General features: G+C 41.7%; 1 protein-coding gene across 2 annotated transcripts in view; it reads right to left on the bottom strand.

The window, feature by feature from the left end:
• The window catches only part of capzb (capping actin protein of muscle Z-line subunit beta), a 92430-nt gene extending 73822 nt beyond the window's left edge, over nt 1-18608 (bottom strand). The window contains exon 1 of one of the 2 annotated variants that reach the window (XM_062965586.1): nt 18430-18608. In XM_062965586.1, coding sequence (XP_062821656.1) covers nt 18430-18432 — 3 coding nt within the window. In that variant the 5' untranslated portion in view covers nt 18433-18608. The remainder of the gene's footprint in view (nt 1-18429) is intronic. The other variant, XM_062965587.1, reaches the window with a different exon arrangement.
• Between the last annotated feature and the right edge of the window lie 1003 nt (nt 18609-19611).

The following is a 19611-nucleotide window of genomic DNA, read 5'->3' as shown; positions in this document are numbered from 1 at the left end:
AGATGAATAGGTACCGCTCCGGTGGGAAGGTAACGGCGTTCCATGCAGTCATGCTGGCCACATGACCTTGGAGGTGTCTATGGACAACGCCGGCTCTTCGGCTTAGAAATGGAGATGAGCACCAACCCCCAGAGTCAGGGGAAAACTTTTACCCTTTATCTTAATTACCACCAATTCCTCAATACTTTATTTCCCATACCACCAGACTTCGCCACAGCAACGCGTGGCCGGGCACAGCTAGTATGTTATATATTACATATAACATTACAGTATAGTGGTATAGTTCAATATAGTATAATGCTAATATTGTGCTATGCTAATAATATAATATATTGTATGTACATACAGCTGCTCTGAGTTCCCTTCAGGGTGAGAAGGGTGGGATATAAATGTAGTAAATAAATGTAGTAAATGAATAAATAAATAATTTTGGACTTAGGCTCGCCCAAACTCTGAAATGACTTGAAGACACACAACAACAACAACAATAACAACAACCCTAATTAACCTGACTATCTCATTGGCCAGAAGCAGGCCCACACTTCCTATTGAAATCCTGATAGGTTTATGTTGGTTAAAATTATTTTCATTTTTAAATATTGTATTGTTATTTCATTGTTATTGTTGTTTTGCACTACAAATAAGGTATGTGCACTGTGCATAGGAATTTGTTCGGGTTTTTTTCCCGAAATGATAATTTGGCCCCTCAACAGTCTGAAGGATTGTGGACCGGCCCTCTGTTTTAAAAGTTTGAGGACCCCTGAACTAGATCATCTACTAGATCGGGGGTCCCCAAATTAAGGCCCGGGGGCCGGATGCGGCCCTCCAAGGTGATTTACCTGGCCCCCACCCTCAGTTTTATAATATAATATTTTATATCATTTTGAATAATGTAATATATTGTATCTATATATATAAAAGGGTAATGAAATTTCGGCGTAGGATAAAACAACAAAACTACACATCCCAGAAACACTAAACTTAGCAGCACAACCCCTCATCCATGCCTCTACGTTCATACAACAAAAAGAAAAGAAAAATAAAGTCCTAATTAGAGGGAGAGGAATAATTGTTTTTTATCCAATTATTGCCAGTTAGAAGGCTAAGCTCCGCCCACTTGGTCTCCAAGCAACCCACTCAGCCCAGGGGACAGGAAGAGTTTGGCCTCACTTAGGCCTCCTCCACACTGCCTATAAAATACAGATTATCAGATTTTAACTGGATTATATGGCAGTGTAGACTCAAGGCCCTTCCACACAGCTATATAACCCATTTATAATCTTATATTATCTGCTTTGAACTGGATTATCTTGACTCCACACTGCTATATAATCCACTTCAGTGTGCATTTTATACAGCTGTGTAGAAGGGGCCTCATATAATCCAGTTCTAAGCAGATAATGTAAGATTATAAATATAATATGTAAGAATTACTGTGATATAATAATACAGAACAATATAATCTCTAACATCAGGACAGTAAATAAAGAGCAACACTCTGAAAGCATAAGCCACAGCAACGCGTGGCCGGGCAAAGCTAGTATACATATAATATTGATACCTGTTTCGGCAGGCTTTTGATCTCTGCTATTGCTGTTTTTAAATTGCTTAGATTTTAGCTGTTTTTGTAAGCCACTCCGAGCCCTGGGGGAGTGTTTTTAAGATTTTTTTAAAAAGATATTTTAAAGATGTTTTTAAATTGTTAGATTTTAGCGTTTCTTGTAAGCCGCCACGAGCCCTAGGGGAGTTAAACAGAATTTCTTTATTTTTATCTTTTTCAATATTGAGCATCCCCAAGAGGAAATACTTTGGGTCCAGCTCTACCTTACTTTGCAACATCTCTTGTATTTTTTGGTGGATTTCCTTTCAATAACTCCTTGCCCTTTTGCATGTCCACCAACAGTGGAAAAATGTTCCCACCTGATCGTCACATTTCCAGCATTTGTTTGAAGTTCTTTTGTAATAGTTTGATAATTTTTGAGGGGTCAAATACCAGCGATAAAACATTTTAATCCAATTTTCTTTCAATTCTATAGCATACTAGCTGTGCCCAGCCACGCGTTGCTGTGGCGAAGTCTGGTGGTATGGGAAATAAAGCATTGAGGAATTGGTGGTAGTTAAAGTCAAGGATAAAGGTTTTCTTCTGACATTAAGTCCAGTTGTGTCCAACTGCACACTGAAGTGGATTATATGGCAGTGTGGAGTCAAGATAATCCAGTTCAAAGCAGATAATATCTATCTATATATATAAAAGAGTGATGGCATCACGGCAGCGGACAATACAACAAAAGTAAACACCCCACAACCTCGAAACTTGCCAGCACAACCCCTCATCCATGCCTCTAGGTTGATACAACAAAAAGAAAAGAAAAATAAAGTCCTAATTAGAGGGAGAGGAATAATTGTTTTTATCCAATTGCTGCCAGTTAGAAGGCTAAGCTCTGTTCACTTGGTCTCCTAGCAACCCACTCAGCCCAGGGGACCCTTTACCTTAACTACCACCAATTCCTCAATACTTTATTTCCCATACCACCATACTTCGCCACAGCAACGCGTGGCCGGGCACAGCTAGTAAGATTATAAATGGGTTATATAGTTGTGTGGAAGGGCCTTGAGTCTATACTGCCATATAATCCTATTCAAATCAGATAATCTGTATTTTATAGGCAGTGTGGAAGAGGCCTAAGTGAGGCCTAACTCTGCCTGTCCCCTGGGTTGCATGGATTGCTAGGAGACCAAGTGGGCGGAGCTTAGCCTTTTAACTGGCAGCAATTGGATAAAAACAATTATTCCTCTCCCTCTAATTAGGACTTTATTTTTCTTTTCTTTTTGTTGTATGAACGTAGAGGCATGGATGAGGGGTTATGCTGCCAAGTTGAGTGTTTCTGGGATGTGTAGTTTTGTTGTTTTGTCCTAGACCGAAATGTCATTACCCTTTTATATATATAGATGTAGTTTTTAATCTGGAGTTCCAGGCCTTTTCCCATTCTAATAGATAAATTTTTTCCCCTAGATTTTTAGCCCATTTGATCATATTTTCTTTAATTGCTACCTTATCCGTCTCCCATTCAATTAATTTTGCATAAATTATGGATATTTGTTTTTTCCCCCAATTTCATTACTTTATCCCAGAAGCTCTCTTTCACTTCAAATCCCAGATTTTTATCTTTATTGTAATACTCTTTCAACTGCCTGTATTGGAACCATCCAACATTCTGAAATTTGTGATTGACTTCTTCCTGATCTTGAACAGGAACAGTTAGCCCCCGGCAGCTTAGCCTGCATGCCTCTGTGTGCAAGCCCTATGGAGGCATGTGCCCTCTCCACTTCTGGTTTCAAATGCCTGTGCTAAGTCAGCTTTGAAGCCAAGGGGCGTGGAGGAAGGAGAGAAAGACTTGGCCCCAGCCCTTCGCTTCCTCCAAAAGGAGCCATTTCCATGGGCGAGTACAGTATCAAATGCTCTAAAAATAGCCAAGCGCTAAACTACACTGGATGCTTAGCTTTTTACGACTGAGCACGGCATACCATATTACAAGGACTAGAAATGCACACCTAAACCATTAGTGATGGAACGAGTTAGTACCGGAGAATGGCCAAATCTTCTATATATATAAAAGAGTGATGGAATCACGGCGACCCACAAAACAACAAAACTACAGGCCCCCCAACCTCGAAATTTGACAACACAACCCATCATCCACGCCTCTAGGTTGGTACAACAAAAAGAAAAGAAAAATAAAGTCCTAATTAGAGAGAGAGGAATAATTGCTTTTATCCAATTGCTGCCAGTTAGAAGGCTAAGCTCCTCCAACTTGGTCTCCTAGCAACCCAATAAAAAATAATAAAAAACACTAAAAATTAATATAATAAAATACTATAATAACAGAAAATAACTAAAAATAATACAAGAAAATAATAAAATATAATAAATAAAAATATAACTTACAATAAAATTAATTAAAAAATGCAAATAACGTCAAATAAAAATTACACAACAATTTTTAACCAATACCACTACCACTTTGCCACAGCAACGCGTGGCCGGGCACAGCTAGTCAGTTATATCAAGGGAAATGAAGGGTTAGGGCAGGGGTCCCCCAAACTAAGGCCCGGGGGCCACATGCGGCCCTCCAAGGTCTTTTATCCGGCCCCCACCCTGGGTTTTAGACTTAGCCTCGCCCTAAGTGTGAATGACTTGAAGGCACACAACAACAACATTAACAACAACAACAATCCTAATTAACTTGACTATCCCATCAGCAAGAAGCCCACACTTCCCATTGCAATCCTGGTAGGTTTCTGTGGGTTAAAATTGTTCTTATTTTTAAATATTGTATTGTTCTTTTGTGTTGCGGATTGTAGATGGTAAACAGAAACTCTTACGTGTGCCCGTGAGCCCAGAGTCACCCTGCAAAACAATGATGCACCACTCAGATTTGCAAAACAAATGATACAAGAACTTTACTAATTCCAAGAGATCCAAAGAACAATGGTATTCACAACAGTCCCTCTGATTGCTTATTATTTATTTATTTATTTACAACTTTTATATTCCGCCCTTCTTTCTCACCCCGAAGGGGACTCAGAGCGGACCACATTACACATATAGGCAAACATTCAATGCCTTTTAACATAGAACAAAGACAGACAAACATAGGCTCCGAGCGGGCCTCGAACTCATGACCTCCTGGTCAGAGTGATTCATTGCAGTGATTCATTGCAGCTGCTCTCCAGTCTGCGCCACAGCCCGAGCTTACAGAAACCCAGCAGTCACAAACAGTCCTTTTTCAGTCCATAAATCTGTTTCAGTGAAGAATACAGTCCTGGTTCTTTATCCTCTTTTCCCAGTAGCAAACAAGGCCTCAGAAATAGCAAGGACTCTCTGAGTACAGAGCCATCTTTGCCAGGCAGTACTCAGTCACCACACAGACTCACACTGAACAAACACTTGTTCAAACCGGTTCTCCAGCAGCAGAACAGAAACAGTTTCAAATCAAATTACAGGTATTTGCAGGTTCAGCCAATCGGCTATTCCAGTTAACACACAAATATAGCACAGTGCCTTTGCAAACCATAACATTTCATTGGCTCTTTTGTTTTTTTGCACTACAAATAAGACATATGCAGTGTGCATAGGAATTTGTTCATATTTGTTTTTAAACTATAGTCCGGCCCCCCAACACTCAGGGACCGTGAACCGGCCCTCTGTTTAAAAAGTTTGGGGACCCCTGGGTTAGGGTTAGGGAAATGAAGTAATATGCTTGTCATAATAACATAGAAAGAGTCTGATCTTCCAAACCACTGGGGGAAAGAAAGAAAGATTATCCAGTTTGAGATGCTTTTCCTTTGCGACCAAGCAAAAAGTTACAAGGACAATCGGAAATCACCCTTTCGCAGAAAAAGTTAACTAGTGGGCACTGAGATGAAATTAAGATGAGGAGGGTACTGGGTGTCCTTTACTCTTCAATAAGGCAATGTCCTACTCCAGGGATGGCCAACCTATGACACGCGTGTCAGCACTGACACGTCTATAATAATAATAATAATAATAACCCAGACAAAAAAACAGTACAAGAAAACCGCACTACAAACTAGAGCTGACAGCTGGCACAACAAAACACTGCATGGAAAGTTCCTTGACAAAATTGAAGGAAAAGCTGATAAGGAGAAGACCTGGCTCTGGCTCACGAATGGGACCCTGAAGAAGGAGACAGAAGGCCTGATCCTTGCAGCCCAGGAGCAAGCCATCAGGACAAAGGCAATTAATAATAATAATAATAATAATAATAATAATAGAAGACCTGGCTCTGGCTCACGAATGGGACCCTGAAGAAGGAGACAGAAGGCCTGATCCTTGCAGCCCAGGAGCAAGCCATCAGGACAAAGGCAATTCAGGCCAAGATCGAAAAATCAGCTGATGACCCAAAATGCAGACTGTGCAAGGAAACCGACGAAACCACTGATCATATCCTCAGCTCCTGTAAGAAAATCGCACAGACAGACTACAAACAGAGGCACAACTATGTGGCCCAAATGATTCATTGGAACTTATGCCTCAAGTACCACCTGCCAGCAGCAAAGAACTGGTGGGATCACAAACCTGCAAAAGTATTGGAAAATGAGCACGCAAAGATACTGTGGGACTTCCGAATCCAGACTGACAAAGTTCTGGAACACAACACACCAGACATCACAGTTGTGGAAAAGAACAAGGTTTGGATCATTGATGTTGCCATCCCAGGTGACAGTCGCATTGATGAAAAACAACAGGAAAAACTCAGCCGCTCTCAGGACCTCAAGATTGAACTTCAAAGACTCTGGCAGAAACCAGTGCAGGTGGTCCCAGTGGTGATGGGCACACTGGGTGCCGTGCCAAAAGATCTCAGCCGGCATTTGGAAACAATAGACATTGACAAAATTACGATCTGCCAGCTGCAAAAGGCCACCCGGCTGGGATCTGCACGCATCATCCGAAAATACATCACACAGTCCTAGACACTTGGGAAGTGTTCGACTTGGGATTTTGTGAAACAAAATCCAGCATAACTATCTTGTTTGCTGTGTCATACAACATCGTTGTGTCAATAATAATAATAATTTTATTCTTATACCCCACCCCATCTCCCCAATGGGACTCGGGGCGGCTTACATGGGGCCAAGTCCGGTCACGACAACATAAAAACAAGCAATAAAACAAATCAAATCAAACAACAATAAGACAAGTTATAAAAACACATAAAATCATGGATAAGATCTGCAGGAAACTGGGCTAAAGTGCTAATTATGTTGATATCATCAGGGGGGAGTGGTTATCCAAAGTGTCATAGCCATCAAAAGTGCCATTTTTGCTGACACGCGGTGGTCACCTCTTGGGTTGTTAAGTGTTTTCTGGCCAAATTTGGTGTCATTTCATCCAGTTGTTTTTTTGTTTACTCCATCCTACAAATGAACAGTACATTTATATATAGAGAGATTATTATTATATCCTATTATTATATTATCCTATTAATATATTTTCTATCATTATATTATAATTATATCACTCTATTATTATTCTATTATTATTGTAGTATAATATCATATTATTACTATTGTATTATATTATTATTATATTATTCATTATCTGTGACTATATTGAAACTAGAATAGAGAGAAATCAGTATGGAAACTTTGTGAAGCTTAAAATGCAAGAAGTACCATAGATTGTTGTACATGGAGATAATGGTATTTATTTTTATTTATTTAATACATTTATATCCCACCCTTCTCACCCCGAAGGGGACTCAGAGCAGCTTACAAATTAAATTTACATACAATATTATATTATTAGCATAGCACAATAACTTACCATATTGTACTATATTTATATATTGTAATATTATTAATAATATTACATGTAATCTATATATATAAAAGAGTGATGGCATCACAGCGACCCACAAAACAACAAAACTACAAGCCCCCCAACCTCGAAATTTGACAACACAACCCATCATCCACGCCTCTAGGTTGATACAACAAAAAGCAAAGAAAAATAAAGTCCTAATTAGAGGGAGAGAAATAATTGTTTTTATCCAATTGCTGCCTAGCAACCCACTCAGCCCAGTGTTAATAAAAGAATAAAAAATAAAATAAATACAAATATTACAATAAAAAATAATAAAAACACTAAAAAATTAATACAATCAAATACTATAACAAAATAACTAAAAACAATACAAAATAATAAAATATAATAAATAAAAAAGATAAGCTACAATAAAATTAATTAAAAAAATACAAATTAACATCAAATAAAAATTCCACAACAACTTTTAACCAATACCACCACCACTTTGCCACAGCAACGCGTGGCCGAGCACAGCTAGTATATAATATATAATTAATACTATTATATAGTATTAGTAGTATTATATTGTATTACAAAATAATATTATTAATATTATATGAATATACAATATATTATAATATTATTATTGTAAATTATGTAGTAAATAGTTTTTGATTTATTAAATACAGTTATATATTACAATTATACATTTTTGTTATTTAAACTATACATACTGCGAAATTACGTTTTTTTTTCTCAAAATGACACACCACCCAAGTCATGATGGGTTTTTTGACGAATTTCGACACACCAAGTGCAAAAGGTTGCCCATCACTGTCCTACTCCAATGTTTCTGCAAATGAATGCAGAATGTGAGGATGGTAGGAACTAGCTGCCACAAACGCGGATTTAAATTGAATGGAGATGTGCCCGCTCCTATGCCAGATCAAGCCCCAACTTTGAAGGTACATAGAATCATTCAATAGGATGGGATTTTTCCAGATTTTGCTTCCCTGTTCCAATGAACAAACACACTTCTCCATGATCAGACTTCTCTCAAGTGCAAACTACCAGAAAACAGAGTAAACAGGGTACGTCCTTGAAACTAAAACGACGCAGGCGCTTAACACTCTGGAAACAGAGACAGATATTTCTGGCTGTGACTGGACCAAAGGCACAATCTGCCTAATGCTGATATGAGCAAAGAATGAACAACTCAACTTCCAGTATCCAAAAATTCTGGGTCAATATTATCTGGTAAGAGGACCTAAATAACCCAATCTCCATAATCTTGAAAACTCAAGATTGGTCAGTTCTGGTTTATATCTGGATGAAAGGCTGCAACGAATAGCAGGTGCTGTAGGATCTATTTCTGAGGAAGGAAGTGGCAAAAAAAACCCTCTAAGGCTTCCTTTCCTGGGAAGAACTTCTGCAATTTTGTTCTGCCTTAAGTTGGTAGATCACTTAAAGCAGGGGTCCCCAAACTAAGGCCCGGGGGCCAGATGCGGCCCTCCGAGGTCATTTACCTGGCCCCCGCCCCCAGTTTTATAATATAATACAATATAACACTAATAATAATACCATATAATAATATTAATTATATATTCTATGTTACATATAACATTACTAATCATATTACAGTATAGTGGTATAGTTCAATATAGTAATATATAATGCTAATATTGTGCTATGCTAATAATATAATATATTGTATGTACATATCATTTGTAAGCCACTCTGAGTCCCCTTTGGGGTGAGAAGGGTGTGATACAAATGTAGTAAATAAATGCAGTAAATAAATAAATAAATAAATTTTAGACTTAGGCTCACCCAAAGTCTGAAATGACTTGAAGGCACACAACAACAACAACAACAACAACAACAACAACCCTAATTAACTTGACTATCTCATTGGCCAGAAGCAGGACCACACTTCCCATTGAAATCCTGATAAATGTATGTTGGTTAAAATTGTTTTTATTTTTAAATATTGTATTGTTCTTTTGTTGTTGTTGTTGTTTTTGCACTACAAATAAGACATATGCAGTGTGCATCGGAATTTGTTTGTATTTTTTTCAAATGATAATCCAGCCCCTCAACAGTTTGAAGGATTGTGGACTGGCCCTCGGCTTAAAAAGTTTGAGGACCCCTGACTTAAAGGCACACACAGGTTAAATCTATATATATAAAAGAGTGATGGCATCAGGGCAGCGGATAAAACAACAAAACTACAGCCCCCCCAACCTCAAAATTTGACAACACAACCCCTCATCCACGGCTCTAGGTTGATTCAACAAAAAGAAAAGAAAAATAAAGTCCTAGCCACAGCAACGCGTGGCCGGGCACAGCTAGTCTATATATATCAAAGAGTGATGGCATCAGGGCACCGGGCAAAACAACAAAACTACAGGCCCCCCAACCTCGAAATTTGACAACACAACCTGTCATCCACGCCTCTAGGTTGATACAACAAAAAGAAAAGAAAAATAAAGTCCTAATTAGAGGGAGAGCAATAATTGTTTTTATCCAATTGCTGCCAGTTAGAAGGCTAAATCAATAATAAAACAGAACAATACAATCTCTAAAATCAGAACACTAAATAAAGAACAACACTCTGAAAACAGGGGAATTCCACACAGGAAACAATCAGGGCCAGCTAACACCTCCCAACAAAGTATTCCCATCATCAAAGTCTGGCAAATCCTCTGTTTTCTGAGGACCACAGACAGTAGAAGCACATAAAGTATCTCAAACACCACTCTGAAAACAAGGGAATTCCAGACAAGAAACAATCAGGGCCAGCTAACACCTCCCAACAAAGTATTCCCATCACAAAAGTCTGCCAAATCCTCTGTTTTCTGAGGGCCACAGGCAGTAGAAGTACATAAAATATCTCAAACACCACTCTGAAAACAAGGGAATTCCAGACAAGAAACAATCAGGGCCAGCTAACACCTCCCAACAAAGTATTCCCATCACCAAAGTCTGCCAAATCCTCTGCTTTCTGAGGGCCACAGACAGTAGACGTACATAAAATATCTCAAACACCACTCTGAAAGCAAGGGAATTCCAGACAGGAAACAATCTGGGCCAGCTAACACCTCCCAACAAAAAATTCACTCAGGGAGGAAACAACCAGGCTTTAAAGCTGCAAGCCTAATCATTTTCCCTAATTGCAAGCATTCATACTTGCTTCCAAAAAACCCACAAATATTGTATATTCACAAGCTTTAGGAAATAATATCCCGATAGCGCAGCGTGTTAAAGCGCTGAGCTGCTGAACTTCTCGACTGAAAGGCCACAGGTTTGAATTGGGGGAACGGAGAGAGCCCCCAATGTTAGCCCCAGCTTCTGCTAACCCAGAAGTTCGAAAACATGCAAATGAGAGTAGATGAATAGGTACCGCTCCGGTGGGAAGGTAACGGCGTTCCATGCAGTCATGCTGGCCACATGACCTTGGAGGTGTCTATGGACAACGCCGGCTCTTCGGCTTAGAAATGGAGATGAGCACCAACCCCCAGAGTCAGGGGGAAACCTTTACCCTTGACCTTAACTACCACCAATTCCTCAATACTTTATTTCCCAGACCACCAAACTTCGCCACAGCAACGCGTGGCCGGGCACAGCTAGTCTCATATATTTCAACTATAGTTATAGTTACAACTGCCAGAACGGATTCAGAAAGTGGTTAACCAGTGATACACAGACCCAATCCCCATCCCTTTCATCTCCCATTTAACCGTCTCCAAGAAGCAGGTCTGGCAAAGCATGGACACCATTGCGTCAAACAGAACAGAACCCTTTTCTGGCTCAGCTTTAGGGCACAACAGTGGAACAAGAAGCAGGCTAAGCATGATATGTTAGCCACACCAATAAGGGCACCTGCCTCTGGGAAGAAGTCATTAATTCTGGGCGAAAGATGTTTGCCACAGGGGTTGCCTTGTGACTCATTGGTGGGTGTGGGGAAGCTGGTCTATTTCTCCAAGGTGGGGCTAAACTTCCTTGTTTTCAGCACTTCCTCTCACTCCAAAAGTCACACAACCTTTGTTGAATGTTAGAAGGTGTGACCCACAAGATAGGGGCCTCCCATTACAGTGTTCCCTCACTTAATAATAATAATAATAATAATAATAATAATAATAATAATAATAATAAGTAAAGCAAAGTGAAGAACCTGCTTTAATTGAAGTCAAAAATCAGAAACTCCTCAAAGCACAGCAGACAAAAAACCAGTACAAGAAAGCCGCACTACAAACTAGAGCTGACAGCTGGCACAACAAAACATTGCATGGAAAGTTCCTTGACAATAATAATAATAATAATAATAATGCCTAGAAGATCAGGTGGCAGAGGACTCCTACAAGTAAAACAAGCAGTCAAAGAAGAACAACATGCCCTGGCAGAATATGTAAAGCAAAGTGAAGAACCTGCTTTGATTGAAGTCAAAAATCAGAAACTCCTCAAAGCACAGCAGACAAAGAATCAGTACAAGAAAACCGCACTACAAACTAGAGCTACCAGCTGGCATAACAAAACACTGCATGGAAAGTTCCTTGACAAAATTGAAGGAAAAGCAGATAAGAACTGGCTCTGGCTCACGAATGGGAACCTGAAGAAGGTGACAGAAGGCCTGATCCTTGCAGCCCAGGAGAAAGACATCAGGACAAAGGCAATTAAGGCCAAGATCGAAAAATCAGCTGATGATCCAAAATGCAGACTCTGCAAGGAAACCGATGAAACCATTGATCATCTCCTCAGCTGCTGTAAGAAAATTGCACAGACCGACTACAAACAGAGGTACAACTATGTGGCCCAAATGATTCATTGGAACTCATGCCTCAAGTACCACCTGCCAGTAGCAAAGAACTGGTGGGATCACAAACCTGCAAAAGTATTGGAAAATGAGCATTCAAAGATACTGTGGGACTTCCGAATCCAGACTGACAAAGTTCTGGAACACAACACACCAGACATCACAGTTGTGGAAAAGAAAAAGGTTTGGATCATGGATGTCGCCATATTATCTGCTTTAACTGGATTACCTGGACTCCACACCTTTACCCTTTACCTTAACTACCACCAATTCCTCAATACTTTATTTCCCATACCACCATACTTCGCTACAGCAACGCGTGGCCGGGCACTATATATATATCGTTTGTATCTTTCCCCTTTATCACCATCACTAGCCAGTCATAAAGCACCACTATCTCATAATCCCCAATTATGACTTGATCTCCATTTGCCAGCATATTCTCCCCTCCAAGGAAGAAATCCCCCCCCCCAAGCTTCTGCAATTAAACAGTAAAACAGAAAAATAATGAAGGAGGAGTTTCTATACATAAATACAGTGAGCCCCCTTAAGAGGGAAAAAGGAATCCTCTGCCCCCCCCCCCCCACACACACACACAAAAGCATCAATAAATGGAACAAAAAAGCAGAAACAGAAAAGCTTTCTGACTGGAAGGCCTCTAGGACATACTAGGACATTATTTTGTATCAAAAGCATTGCATAAATTAGTATAAAACCGATAGAAATAGGAGCCCAAGCAGTAAAATATCTTTTGACCAAAAAACAGGCAACAGCGACCACATTCTCTGTAGCCTCAAACCATTCTTCCTCTGTACTTGAGGCAGGACATTGCTCTAGGAAATAAATCCCACTCTCATTAAAAAGCCTCTCCAACACTAGGAATGGAAGCAAGAGTAAACTTTGAAGGGGAGATCCTTTATTTATTTAAGCATAACCAGCCTGAAAAGGACAGGGAAGAACACCCCCAAAAGAATTCAGCACTAAATAGGAGAAGAAGAAAATAATAGAAACGGGGATGCGCATGAACTCCCCTCCAGGAAGGAAATCCCTCCTGTTCAATCTATATATATATATGAGTGATGGCATCACGGCGACCAACAAAACAACAGCCCCCCCCAACCTCGAAATTTGACAACACAACCCATCATTCATGGCTCTAGGTTGATACAACAAAAAGAAAAGAAAAATAAAGTCCTAATTACAGGGAGAAGAATAATTGTTTTTATCCGATTGCTGCCCACTTGGTCTCCTAGCAACCAACTCAGCCCAGGGGACAGGCAGACTTAGGCCTCGGCGTGTTCCACAGATTATCTAATTTGCACTGGATTATATGGCAGTGTAGACTCAAGGCCCTTCCACACAGCTATATAACCCATTTATAATCTAACATTATCTGCTTTGCACTGGATTATCTGGACTCCACACTGCCATATAATCCACTTCAGTTTGCATTTTATACAGCTGTGAAGAAGGGGCCTCATATAATCCAGTTCTAAGCAGATAATATAATATTATAAATATAATATGTAATAATTACTGTGATAGAGAATCATAGAATAGTAGAGTTGCAAGAGACCTCATGGGCCATCCAGTCCAACCCCCTGCCAAGAAGCAGGAGATCGCATTCAAAGCGATTAATAATAATACAGAACAATATAATCTCTAAAATCAGGACAGTAAATAAAGAGCAACACTCTGAAAGCATAAGCCACAGCAACGCGTGGCCGGGCAAAGCTAGTAGAACTATAAAATAATATAGATGAGATATCTAGATATAAACATATTGACCTACGTACTTATCTATTCAATCTATCTTAACTATTCATCAATTCAACAATGGAATCACTGCCTTGAGAGGCTTTGAAACAAGCTGGATGGCCATCTGTCAGGACTGCTTGGATTGTGCTTCTCCTGTCTGGTAGAAAGAAGGGGGTTTGACTGGATGGCCCTCTTTGGGGTCTCTTCCAAGTCTATGATCCTTCAATCTATCCTTTCTATCTAACTACCAAACTATATAGGAGCCCCCAGTGGCACAATGGGTTAAAACCTTGTGCTGACAGGACTGATGACTTGAAGGTTGGGTTGCTGACCTGAAGAGTGCCAGGTTTGAATCCAACCTGGGGAGAGAATGGATGAGCTCCCTCTATCAGCTCCAGCTACATGCGGGGACATGAGATAAGCCTTCCACAAGGATGGTCAAAACATCAAAACATCTGAGCAACGTCCCCTGGGCAATGTCCTTGCAGACAGCCAATTCTCTCACACCAGAAGTGACCTGCAGTTTCTCAAGTCACTCCTGACACACAAAAATCTACCTACCTTTCCATCCATTCTATTTATTTACATATTTATCCTTCCATGCATCATTTTATCTATTTATCCATCCATTCTCTATTCCAGGCATTCGCCCATGCCTGATCTATCCTCTCAACCTCACTACTTATCCAGTCATCCAATCTATCTATCCATCCATCTAACAGCGGAATCACAGCCTTGGAGTCCAGGAGAGGCTTTGAAACAGAAGCTGGATGGCCATCTGTCAGGACTGCTTGGAATGTGCTTCTCCTGCCTGGCAGAAAGAAGAGTTATGTCGAAGAGATAAGCAAACACTATAAAGGTTCAAAACATAAAAAGAGATGTGACGTGTAAAGGCCACAAAAATAGTCAGGCCTCTCTGAGTATAGAGCTATCTTCTTTCTATGTGAAAAAGATAAGCAAATACTATAAAGGTTCAAAATATAATATATATAGTATTTGCTTATCTTTTTCACATAGAAAGAAGATAGCTCTATACTCAGAGAGACCTGACTATTTCTGTGGCCTTTACATGTCACATCTCTTTTTATGTTTTGAACCTTTATAGTGTTTGCTTATCTCTTCGACATTGTCTAGTATAGACATTTGTGTGTATTTATCATTAGAAAGAAGAGTTAGACTGGAGGACCCTCTTTGAGGTCTCTTCCAACTCTAAGATTCTATCATTTATCTATCTTTTCTATTTATACCTACATATCCATCCAATCTATCTATCTATTTAGACTATTTATCCATCCATTCTATCCAATCTATCTTTTCTATCCATCCGCCCTGTGATGAGAAGGATGGGATATAAATGTTTGCAATAAATAAATAGATAAATAAATAATCAATTCAACAGTGGAATCACTGCCTCAGAGTCCAAGAGTGGCTTTGAAACTGGATGGCCATCTGTCAGGACTGCTTAAAATGTGCTTCTCCTGCCTGGCAGAAAGAGGAGGGATGGACTGGATGGCCCCTAAGGATCTCTTCCAACTCTGTGATGCCGCAAAAGCAGAATCCAGGCCCAAATGGGGAAGAAAGGCTGACAGGAAGGCCTATGGAAGGAAGGCCTATGGAAGGAAAGAAAGAGGGAAGGAATCAAGGAAGGAAAAGAGGGAAATAAGAAAGGAAGGAAAGAGGGAAGGAAGGCCTATGGAAGGAAGGAAGGAAGGCATTTTCAGAAGAGCCTGAAAACTTAGCTCTTCCAACAGGCTTTTGGTGACTGATCTCCTTAGTTTGGGATTGCCTTATTGTTTATTCTACTTTTATAGTATTTTTACTCCTTAGCCATACATAGTCTTTAGGTGTATGCCTTCTCTAGCACTTTAATGGGATAACAGTCCCTGGTACCTACCTCTCTCCCCAATTGCATCGTACAAAACTATTTACACTTTTCTGGCCCACTTCCCCTTTTAGGAGCCATCCCAGGATTTTCTCAAAGTGTGTTTATTGTGTATTGATATATGTGATTTTATCTGTTTATGATTTGTTTTTACTGTTGAGTTTTATATTGTTTGCTGCCTGGGCTTGGCCCCATGTAAGCCGCCCCGAGTCCCCTCGGGGAGATGGGGCAGGGTATAAAAATAAAATTATTATTATTACAAGGAAGGATAGAAGTATGGATAGAAGGAAGGAAAGAAGGAACGAAGGAGAGAAGAAAGAAAGGCCTATATAGAAGGAAGGAAGGAAGGAAGGACGGAAGGAAGGAAGAAGGGAGGGAGGGAAGGGAGGAAGGATGGAAGGCCAGACTATAGAAGGAAGGTAGGTAGGAAGGAAGGCCATAGGAAGGAAGGCCTTTAGAAGGGAGGAAGGCTGGCTGACAGGAAGGAAGGAAGGTAGGTAGGTTAACAGGAAGGCTGGCTGGCTAACAGCAGGTAAAGGTAAGGGTTTTCCCCTGACGTTAAGTCCAGTCATGTCTGACTCTGGGGGTTGGTGCTCATCTACATTTCTAAGTCGAAGAGCCGGCGTTGTCCGTAGACACCTCCAAGGTCATGTGGCCACTGGCATGACTGCATGGAGAGCCGTTACCTTCCCGCCGGAGCGGGTACCTATTGATCTACTCACATTGGCATGTTTTCAAACTGCTAGGTTGGCAGGAGCTGGGGCTAACAGCGGCCACTCACGCCGCTCCCGGGGTTTGAACCTGGGACCTTTCAGTCTGCAAATTCAGCAGCACAGTGCTTTAACACACTTTGCCACCGGGCTCCTGGCTAACAGAAAGGCTTGTGGAAATAAGGAAGGAAACCTGACAGGAAGGAAGGAAGGAAAGATGGCCTATGGAAGGAAGAAGGAAAGAAAGAAAAAGGGAAGGAGTTATGGAAGGCAGGGAGGCCGGCCTATAGAAATAAGGAAGGCAGGAAGGCTGGCTGGCTAACAGCAAGGCTTATGGAAAGAAGGAAGGAAACCTGACAGGAAGGAAGGAAGGCAGGAAGGCTTATAGGGGGATGGGAGGCCGAAGGAAGGAAGGAAAAGAAACAGGAAGGCCTATGGAAGGAAGGAAGGCTAACAGCAAGGCTTATGGAAAGAAGGAAGGAAACCTGACAGGAAGGAAGGAAGGCTTATAGAAGGAAGGAAGGCAGGAAGGCTTATAGGATGACCTATGGAAGAAAGGAAGACAGGAAGGAAGGAAGGAAAGATGGCCTATGGAAGGAAGAAGGAAAGAAAGAAAAAGGGAAGGAGAGGCGGAAGGCAGGGAGGCCGGCCTATAGAAGGAAGGTAGGAAGGCTTATAGAGGGATGGAAGGCCAAAGGAAGGAAGGAAGGAAGGAAGGAAGGAAGGAAGGAAGGAAGGAAAAGAAACAGGAAGGCCTATGGAAGGAAGGAAGACTAACAGCAAGGCTTATGGAAAGAAGGAAGGAAACCTGACAGGAAGGAAGGAAGGCTTATCGAAGGAAGGAAGGCAGGAAGGCTTATAGGATGACCTATGGAAGAAAGGAAGACAGGAAGGAAGGAAGGAAGGAAAGATGGCCTATGGAAGGAAGAAGGAAAGAAAGAAAAAGGGAAGGAGAGGCGGAAGGCAGGGAGGCCGGCCTATAGAAGGAAGGTAGGAAGGCTTATAGAGGGATGGAAGGCCAAAGGAAGGAAGGAAGGAAGGAAGGAAAAGAAACAGGAAGGCCTATGGATGGAAGGAAGGAAGGAAGACTAACAGCAAGGCTTATGGAAAGAAGGAAGGAAACCTGACAGGAAGGAAGGAAGGCCTATAGAAGGAAGGAAGGCAGGAAGGAAGGAAGGGAAGAAGGAAGGAAAAGAAACAGGGAGGCCTATGGAAGGAAGGAAGGAAGGAAGGAAGGAGGGAGGGAGGGAGGGAGGGAGGGAGGGAGGGAGGGAGGGAAGGAAGGAAGGAAGGAAGGAAGGAAGGAAGGAAGGAAGGAAGGAAGGAAGGAAGGAAGGCAGGCAGGCAGGCAGGCTGGCTAACAGCAAGGCTTATGGAAAGCAGGAAGGAAACCTGACAGGAAGGAAGGAAGGAAGGAAGGAAGGAAGGAAGGAAGGAAGGAAGGAAGGAAAAGAAACAGGAAGGCCTATGGATGGAAGGAAGGAAGGAAGACTAACAGCAAGGCTTATGGAAAGAAGGAAGGAAACCTGACAGGAAGGAAGGAAGGCCTATAGAAGGAAGGAAGGCAGGAAGGAAGGGAAGAAGGAAGGAAAAGAAACAGGGAGGCCTATGGAAGGAAGGAAGGAAGGAAGGAAGGAAGGAAGGAAGGAAGGAAGGAAGGAAGGAAGGAAGGCAGGCTGGCTAACAGCAAGGCTTATGGAAAGCAGGAAGGAAACCTGACAGGAAGGAAGGAAGGAAAAAGAGAAGGAGAGACGGAAGGCAGGAAGGGATGGAAGGCCTATGGAAGGGAGGGAGGGCGGGAGGGAGGAAGGCCTATGGAAGGCAGGCAGGCAGGCCTCGCTGCAGACAAGCTGGGGCTGGGCTTGGGCCTAGGCCTAGAACGGGAGGCGCCCTGTCAGGAAGGCCTCGGGCTCCCGTCCCGCGCGGGGCCGCTTACCATGGTGCCGGCGGGCGGGCGGGCGGGCGGGCGGTCGGGCGGGGGAGTGGGGCGCTGCGTCCCTGGGGGGCCTGTCCGAGCTCCTCCTCCTCCTCCTCCTCCTCCGTCCTCGTCCGCCGCCTCCTGCTCCTCCTCAGGCCACTTCCGCCGTTGCCTAGGAGTTCCACATCCGGGTCACAGCGCTCGCCGGAGCCCTGTTTCCCCGCAGGCCACGCCCCCGCGCCTCTCCCAGCCAATCGGGAGGCGGATCGCCGGCTATCGCCAAGTATGGAGCGGGGAGGCACGCTGGGACGGAACCATTGGAGCGCCAGATGCAGGGGGGGAGAGGCAAGAGAGGAAAGGCTGGAGGGCTGGGCGGAACCATTGCGCGGGAAATACCTAGGGGTATAACAATTAATAAATGTCAAAAATAATATATTAAATAGAGAAGTACAGTAGAGTCGCACTTATCCAATGTATCATCCAACGAAGTCAAGCTTTTTGTAGGAAATGTTGCAATGTTTTGGTGCTAAATTGATAAATACAGTAGAGTCTCACTTATCCAAGTTTCTGGATTATCCAAGCTATTTTTATAGTCAATGTTTTCAATATATTGTGATATTTTGGTGCTAAATTGGTAAATACAGTACAGTAGAGTCTCATCCAAGCCTCACTTATCCAAGCTTCTGGATTATCCGAGCTATTTTTGTTGACAATGTTTTCAATATATCGTGATATTTTGGTGCTAAATTGATAAATACAGTACAGTAGAGTCTCATCCAAGCCTCACTTATCCGAGCTTCTGGATTATCCAAGCCAATTTTGTAGCCAATGTTTTCAAAATATCGTGATATTTTGGAGCTAAATTGGTGAATACAGTACAGTAGAGTCTTACTTATCCAAGCCTCGCTAATCCAAGTTTCTGGATTATCCAAGCTATTTTTATAGTCAATGTTTTCAATATATTGTGATATTTTGGCGCTAAATTGGTACATACAGTACAGTAGAGTCTCATCCAAGCCTCACTTATCCAAGCTTCTGGATTATCCGAGCTATTTTTGTTGACAATGTTTTCAATATATCGTGATATTTTGGTGCTAAATTGATAAATACAGTACAGTAGAGTCTCATCCAAGCCTCACTTATCCGAGCTTCTGGATTATCCAAGCCAATTTTGTAGCCAATGTTTTCAAAATATCGTGA

This window comes from Anolis carolinensis, unplaced genomic scaffold (genome assembly GCF_035594765.1).
Source record: "Anolis carolinensis isolate JA03-04 unplaced genomic scaffold, rAnoCar3.1.pri scaffold_15, whole genome shotgun sequence".
In the NCBI taxonomy this organism is placed as follows: Eukaryota; Metazoa; Chordata; class Lepidosauria; order Squamata; family Dactyloidae; genus Anolis; species Anolis carolinensis.
This window is presented reverse-complemented; position numbering and strand designations above follow the sequence as displayed.